Source organism: Berghia stephanieae, chromosome 12 (assembly GCF_034508935.2).
Source record: "Berghia stephanieae isolate SIO BIC M18660-M18661 chromosome 12, UCSD_Bste_1.3, whole genome shotgun sequence".
NCBI classification, from domain to species: Eukaryota; Metazoa; Mollusca; class Gastropoda; order Nudibranchia; family Aeolidiidae; genus Berghia; species Berghia stephanieae.
In genome coordinates this window covers 35214830-35223264 of record NC_088371.1, presented here as the reverse complement: position 1 = coordinate 35223264, position 8435 = coordinate 35214830, and the positions used below count along the sequence as shown (strand labels likewise).

The window sequence follows — 8435 nt, the reverse complement described above, 5'->3', positions numbered from 1 at the left end:
CTTTCGGATCAGAAGGTCCTGAGTTTGAGCCTCGCTCGGTGGTGCATAGTTGAATCCTTGGAAAAGGCTCTTTACTCACATTCTCTCACCGTACTCAGGTGTAAAATGAGTACCCGGCCGTTAATAGTGTTGTCTCTGTCAGAAAAAAATTGTTATATCGTCTAACAGGCGTCATGTTTCATTCTACATGTTACGTGTTGCTGTTGGTCAGGGACCCTTTGTAAAGCGCTTTGAGCTTTTTTTAAATGGATATTGCGCTATATCAAAGCTCATTTATTTATTTATTTTTTTTTTTTAATATCATGATGAAATCAGAATCAGAAAATACTTTTTGAAAACAATTGTCATCTATCCCCAACTTTTGGAATAAATGGTAATGATAAATAGTTCTTTTTGGTTGGAGTGAAATATATATTTCTTTGCTCTTTTAAAAAAATTTGTAATTGGATTCAATACTCTGATGTCATGTCGCCCAGCAACGGCAGCCATCGTGGTTCTAAACAAAGAAAATCGGTACTTTTTATTCTTCATGCTGGCTAGAACTTTTCATATGTCTTGTGATCAGAATGTGTAAAAGTCAAAACATGATCAGATTTATAATGTTTTTTTTTTCCCTCTGGATACGCTTTTATGCTTGTCGGAGAAATATTTCGAAAGGGCATCCACCATTGTTCCGATAGTTTAGAGCCAGTGTTACTAAGTTACCATGCGTCATTATGAGGGAAGTGGTGTTACGACTGTTGAAGCGTATTCACTTAAGTAGTTATTATTCTAATCGTTTATGTTCTTTATTGTTTTCATATTGAAATGGATAAAGTTCTACTTTATTTCTGTTTTGTGTATTTCAGGGTCAGAATGGGAAACAAGGTTTCCCTGGACGGATGGGAGCTAGGGTAAGTCAAAGTTCAAAGTTGTGTAAAACTGTCTGTGAAGGATACAATGCATAGGAAATCTTGATAAATATTACAGAGTAAAGAAATGGGTATTTAAGGTCATTGTGAAGCGATAACAAAGAGATGAAAGTGAACATAAATCGACTGGTATCACCCAATATCACCGTAACTGAGCTCACTATGGGATTCCCCGTAATTTGGCAGGCGTGACCCCGGGTCAACCTTGGGTCATCACTTGAATTAATTTACCGCTCAGGCGATATTTTCGTTACTGTGAGTGGATATCGCACTATATTAAAAAAGATCAATTTTTTTTTGAGTTTTCAAAAAGACAACGGGAGACGAAGAAGAAGAAGAAGAAGAAGAAGAGAAGGAGGATGATCCCTCGTTTTAAAAGAGTCTTACAACCGAGTTTTATTATTTGTATTCTTTTAAATTTTCTATACAGGGTATGATGGGAAGCCCAGGAAAGGATGGCAAACAAGGATCTAGAGGAGCTCCAGTGAGTAACACATAAGTATATTTTTATACTAATAAATAGAGGTGCCTAAATAATAAAATGGAGATAAAGATAAAGGGAGTAAATCTGACTCATGAATGAACAACACAAAACAAACGACGTTTCGGCCCTTGGCCTTTATCAAGTAAACACAGAATACATGTATATTTATATTAGATTGTCATAATATTATAGGCGAAAATATGTAATTTTCGCCTATATTATTATGACAATCTGATATAAATATATATGTATTCTGTGTTTACTTGATAAGGCCAAGGGCCAAAACGGATTTTGTTTTGTGTTGTTCATTCATGAGTCAGATTTACTCCCTTTATCTTTATCTCCATTATACTTTTATACTAGAAGGATTTTATTATGAGTAGTAGCAGCGCATGGCTACACTTCCAAATTCATTTCGTCAACCTAGCTTTGGTAGTCTTCGTCTGACCTAAGAACTGTTTCATATCCACCTGCAAGTTTAGTAACTGGACAGTGGAGGACGATGTGATCACTGGTCTCTGGAACTGCCTGACATTTCCGACAGGCACCAAGTTTCCATCTGCACATATTTGATACAGTTCTGCCATGTCCTGTTAAGAGGCGATTTGAGGCAAGCCAGTATTTCCTGGCATTGTGGAATGCAGGCATTCTTTTGATGGGATCTATTATGATGTTTCCATCTCTTGGTATTTTTTATTAAGTACTTATGGTATAAGTTGAGTTTTTCAAATAAGATACAAGCCATCACTTCAATCTTGCACTATCTCACCTTTTGCCATTAAGCATTGCTGATGGTTTTCCTCGGATCTGCGGAAATTTGCGATATTGGGAGTCAGAGGATGAATTTCCTCCTTTTAAAAGATTACATTTCCCTCTGCAATCAATTGTACTGGCAGTGAGAGACTTGATATGTGATGGAACAAAAAGGTGCAGTTTCCCACTATCCAAAAGTTAGCTTTTTCACTTTTTGTTCCAATCAGCACTGATAAGAAATTTACTTAAACCAAAGTTGTTGTTTTTAAATTTAATTTAATTTTATTGAAAAATATATTTTTTAAAGTTAATTTTTCACTTAAAGCAAGGTGTTTTCATCAATCTCATTATTGTTGACTCATTTGACTTTAATTTATTATCCACTATATATAAACACACACACACATATATCTATACTAAACACATCTCATTATTATTGACTCATTTGACTTATCCACTATATAAAACACACACACACACACACACACACACACACACACACACACACACACACACACACACATATATATATCTATATTAATCCCACTTTAGGGAGAAGATGGTAAAGATGGAGCTCAAGGAGAACAGGGATTGCAGGGTGGATCCGGACCCCCAGGTCTTCAGGGTGAACAAGGCATTGACGGAGATGATGTAAGTTTGTATTTTTTCTAGAATGTTCCCCATTGACCAGAATTGCCTTTTATACAGATTGTCTTGGTTAATTAACAGATTTTATTGAGAGTCAAATTTTGTCCAAATGATTTTTTTTCTTTTCTTTTAACTCTTTCAGCGCCATTGGCCGCACTGTGCGGCCAGAGCAGAATCTGTTCTACTGGCCAATGGCCGCACAGTGCGGCCGGTCTTGAAAGTCAAAAATAATAATGTAATCCAATCCAACTTCCTACAGACGTACTATAAATTGAACCAATGGTATCATTTCTTTCATCAGAACATTCAATTGGCCCCAAGGGGGTATTTTATTTGAGATTTTGTCCCGAATTTGAATGTCGCTTTGTCTTAGCTTGTCATTTTCAAACAGGTGTCAGCCATTTTGTGATGGAAATGTGAATATAGCCTCAGCGCTGATAGAGTTAAATTTGAGTTTTTCAATCATAATTTAGTAGAAAATTTGCTAAAAATATTTTTATTGTTGATAGAGTGTGACACGACGTAATGGTCTTCACTTTATACCCAAGAGCTACTGGGTTCAACTACCAAATGTCCTCTGAGGCCTGTAGCAAGTTACCTAACCCAGACTCAATTTGTGATTCTGCAGAGCAGTGGACACCTGGGTTATTCAAATTTTCCCTTGAAATAGACCCTAAAGAAAATTTTAATTCTATTTTTTTTTTTTAATTTTACTGAAAAATTGATATTTTATTACATTTTCTACAGTTAAGAAACTCTACTTTGATTTAGAATGACTTCAAAAATAGTATATGTTTTAGAAAATTGATGCTCTCAGAATGGGTAATATTTTTTCATCGATAATTTTAAAAATTATATTTTGAGCAATTTCATGGAACCAACTAAATTTCTTAAATTTTAAAAAAAATGTCAGGGTCCACAAGGCCGTGTTGGAGCCGAGGGTCCACAAGGACCAATTGGAGAGAAAGGAGGGGAAGGGCCGACCGGAGAAGCTGGACCCGTGGGACCACCTGGACCACCTGTAAGTATTCTCAGATTATCCCTTACAAGATAGGCTTCAGATTAATCCTCAAGAACTCGGGTTTGAACTTGCCGGACCCGCCATACATTCATACAGATTTTCCTGGGTGGGGATCCTGACCTCCCATTGTGGGCAGGGGGTTACATACTGTGTCTTCTATCCCCTTATATCTGTTTTCCAACATGCTTTCTGTCTTTGTCTTGGAATGAGATTACTTGGTTTTGTCCTCGCCATGTTCCGAGTCCTGGCTGGGAAGGAAACAGTCAAATGCATATTGTTTTGGGAGATGATATTTTTTTTCCTTGTAAATAATCTCTCTGTGATGTATTATTATATTTGTTATTTTGAATGTATAATGTAAGCATTTGAGTGTATTCCTCTTTGTTGGATTGTTCTTGTGTCCGGATGAGACTTATAGGTGATCTCAAACTAACTACATTGGTGGTATGCTCTTGGAATCTACATCTGATCCCTATTTGTTCCTAGTTCCCCTTTGTCTTACTTTTTCTTGGGTGCTTTAATTGTAATTCCAGAACTTTTTACTATCCCATTTTCTTCCTTTTTACTGGTGCTGATATAACCTAAATGTGTTGCAGTGTTTAAAACCCTTAAAAACAAGACAATACAGATTTTCAAGACCATTTTTTGCGTTACCGATTTACCGATTTTCATGCCGATCATACTGCTTTCTTCCCTAAGTGATTGTCCTCCTCCACTTCTCTTCTCAGGGAAGGAAGACATTAGCACACCATGGCATCATAATTGTAACAGAATTGGGTGAACAACCCAACCATTAGCAGCAGGGTCTTCAGTCGGGAACAAATGTAATATTTGGGAGTAATATTTAGTTGATTGGAGCCAGTTTTTTTTAATTTTTTTTGGAGCCAGTTTGTGATTGGCCAGCTTAAGTTGATTTTTAACCATTTCTATATTAGTTGTCACTTGTATATATGACATCTTTTTTTTTCACTAATACTTTTCATGCTGTTTTGAGTATTTGCGTAAAATTATGAATCTAAGCATATATCTTATTTATACTTTCACTGTTACAGAGATTGTGTTAAGTAAAAACAAAATTGAATCAACATCTTTGGTTAGGAGACATTCAATCAGAAAATGAAATGCTTATGAAAACTTAAAATTAATTGGTTATTTCCCTTTACGAATCATTGAGATATGTACTCTTTTTTTTATTCTACAATGATCCTGATTTCTTCCCATTTTGTGTTTTAACCCAGCTTGCAGTAAAACTTTGGTGTCAGTAAAACTGCAGCCTCCCATATTTTAGCCACATCTCCCTTATTTTTATCCCAAACTCCCTCTCAACTGATGTACCAGGTTAGGAAGATATGCGGCCAAATTACGTGTGCCAAAGCTGAAAATGACCTTGATGAAAGTGATTTTATTTCTTGGGAGGGGGGGGGGGGGTTAAATTAACTATTTATTTGGTAATCTGTTTCTATTTTAGGGGTAAGCCTTTTTGTTTTGTGGTCCTAAAGAAGAGAAAAGTGGTGTTATTGGAAAATGCTACCTATTTAAGGATGGAAAATGAAAAAAATCTTTAAAAAAGCAGAGAAAGTCATTGGATTGAACAAGCAGTTGGACTTTATTCACCTTTGCAAATGCCTTAAGAAAATTGGCAAAGGAAAAAGAGGATCCGATTTGTGATCCCTCGTCTCAAAACGGTATTATGTGGGAATGATTAAGGTGCTGAAAATTGAACTTATTGCCAGAAATATCCGACTTGCAATGAGTTTATGTAGAGGATTAATATCATATCTTAGAATGCTAACCAGCAATAATTCAAATTTTTGATCAGTTTAGCTTCAATTTGGTTTTTTAGTATCTGGTTCCTCCCGACATAATACCGTTTTGGGACGTTGGGTCACATTTGCTCAATTTCCAATCAAATTAAGGAGGAAATCATTGTAACTGCAATGTTTCAAGGACTGTAAATAGGTGTGTTAGATTTTATGTATAGACGTGTTTAGTGTTTATAAAGTATAGCTCTTGGCCTTCATGAGTTAGTGGCGATAGTTCATAAAATAATACCAATGTGTCAACAAACTTTTTAAACATTAGTATTAGGTACGCTCAAGACACTTATGGAATAATTTAAGGAGATCAGGAGAATATAAACTGTTGACATAAACAACTAAAGCTAACAAAGGATTTAAGGTAATTTTGTAATATGTATAAAAATATTTAAATTGATGTGTTGACTGAGAAATCTAAAGATCTATGTTGTAAATCCGTATTGACTGAGAAATCTAAAGATCTATTTTGTAAATCAGTATTGACTGAGAAATCTAAAGATCTATGTTGTAAATCAGTATTGACTGAGAAATCTAAAGATCTATGTTGTAAATCAGTAATGACTGAGAAATCTAAAGATCTATGTTGTAAATCAGTATTGACTGAGAAATCTAAAGATCTATGTTGTAAATCAGTCTTGACTGAGAAATCTAAAGATCTATGTTGTAAATCAGTATTGACTGAGAAATCTAAAGATCTATGTTGTAAATCAGTATTGACTGAGAAATCTAAAGATCTATGTTGTTTTGTCAACTATTGGGAAATCCGGTGTGTCTGGGGATAGAGGTCTTGGAAACTTTTTTTCAAGATTTGACTGGGGACCCTGCATTAGATATTTTTGATCGTGGATAGCTCATACGGTAGAGTCACACTCTCCCCGGCCAGGCGGAGTTGTCGTACCAGTAAGGTCACGGGTTCAGACCCCCATCACCGCCGCAAAACTTTTATTCTCTATTGTCTTCTGCCACTTTCCTACTCACTTCATCGCTTGTTAGATATTTTTACGTCTCATACTGATATTTTCCCTCAGATACTGATTTTTTTCCCCTCAAATACTGATTTTTTTTCCTCAGATACTGATTTTTTCCCCTCAGATACTGATTTTCTTTACAATGCAATACTAATTTCCTTTTTCATGACATGGCAGGTCTGCTTTTGTCAATCCTCTGACCAACTCCGCTCATTTGTCAGGACTGACCAAAAGGAACTAGCACCCATTAGTCAATTGGCCTTTCAAAATCTAAATTCTTACAAAAGTATTTTGCACCTTTTACTCGCATCCTGACTCTACTATTAGTTGAAGCCAAGTTATGGTATTTAAAAAAATTTGGGGTGGGGGTGGGGTGGGGGGAAGGATTAAAAAACCCCCAACTCACTGCTATTTAGGCTTGAAATCACTAATTTCCCCAGGGCTGTGAACACCCAAAATAACAGTATTTACTTTCAGTCCATTTTCATGGAAAAGCAACTTCTTAAATTAATATGTGAAACACTCCTCAAAATCTATTCGACATATGAATAAATGGGAAATCTGATTCCATGTGGTCCACTAGGGGACTTACTTACCGACTTACTTACTTATCCGAACCAGCGACTACCTGGCTGAGCTTTAGCCTTTTGGTCGTGTGCCATGACATAGAAGTTAGATGTCTTTTGTAGTTGTTCCAGGTGACTATAAAGTGTCTTACTGATGCTTGGATTTGGTGGGAGGAATGTGCATCTCAGGTCTTCAAGAGGTTGACATTCAAGCAAGTGGTGTGTTACTGTTTCATTGGGGTGTTGACACAGGGGACAGGAAGGGGATGTGTCCCCGCTAGGGGACTAAATGAAACACACTTTATGTTATAGATCTAAAACAATAAAGATAAAAAACATGAATATGATTTAAATCTTGAACCGTTACAACAGAGAGGAAAAATACTGTGTTCTGTGGAATCTTCAAAATTTGACGTTACAGACTTAAAAGGAAGAAGAAGAAGGAGAAGAAGAAGAAGAAGAAGAAGAAGAAGAAGAAGAAGAAGAAGAAGAAGAAGAAGAAGAAGAAGAAGAAGAAGAAGAAGAAGAAGAAGAAGAAGAAGAAGAAGAAGAAGAAGAGGAGGAGGAGGAGGAGGAGGAGGAGGAGGAGGAGGAGGAGGAGGAGGAGGAGGAGAAGAAGAAGAAGAAGAAGAGGAAGAAGAAGAAGAAATTTGTCACTGTAGGCTTTGGACCCCATGTAAAACACTTTGAGCACATTCAGTTGATATTACGCTAAATAAAAGCTTAATACTGACTTTTTTTTCTCAACAATTTATTAACATTTGGATTGTTTTCTCTCTCTCTCCCCCCCCCCCCTCCATCCCACTATTCAGGGTGGTGTAGGACCCACTGGAGACCCAGGGATTAAGGGTGACGCCGGACTGCAGGTAAGCCTTGTGGGAGACGTGAGAATCCTTAAATTGTGACATTATCTCAACACTTTGAGAATCCTAAAATTGTGACATTATCTCAAGACAGTGAGAATCCTTAAATTGTGACATTATCTCCAGATAATGAGAATCCTTAAATTTTGACATTATCTCAAGATAATGAGAATCCTTAAATTGTGACATTATCTCAAGACAGTGAGAATCCTTAAATTGTGACATTATCTCAAGACAATGAAAATCCTTAAATTGTGACATTATCTCCAGACATTTAGAATCCTTAAATTGTAACATTATCTCAAGACAATGAGAATCCTTTAATTGTGTCTTATTATCTCACGACAAGGAGAATCTTTAAAATGTGACATCATCTGAAGACAGTGAGAATCCTTAAATTGTGA

The 8435-nt window shown here is 36.2% G+C and overlaps 1 protein-coding gene across 1 annotated transcript in view; it reads left to right on the top strand.

The window, feature by feature from the left end:
• LOC144958239 (uncharacterized) overlaps positions 1-8435 on the top strand; it is an 86245-nt gene that overhangs the window by 36248 nt on the left and 41562 nt on the right. Inside the window, exons 17-21 of the mRNA XM_078890074.1 lie at positions 849-893; positions 1342-1395; positions 2701-2799; positions 3710-3817; positions 7981-8034. Coding sequence (XP_078746200.1) covers positions 849-893; positions 1342-1395; positions 2701-2799; positions 3710-3817; positions 7981-8034 — 360 coding nt within the window. The remainder of the gene's footprint in view (positions 1-848; positions 894-1341; positions 1396-2700; positions 2800-3709; positions 3818-7980; positions 8035-8435) is intronic.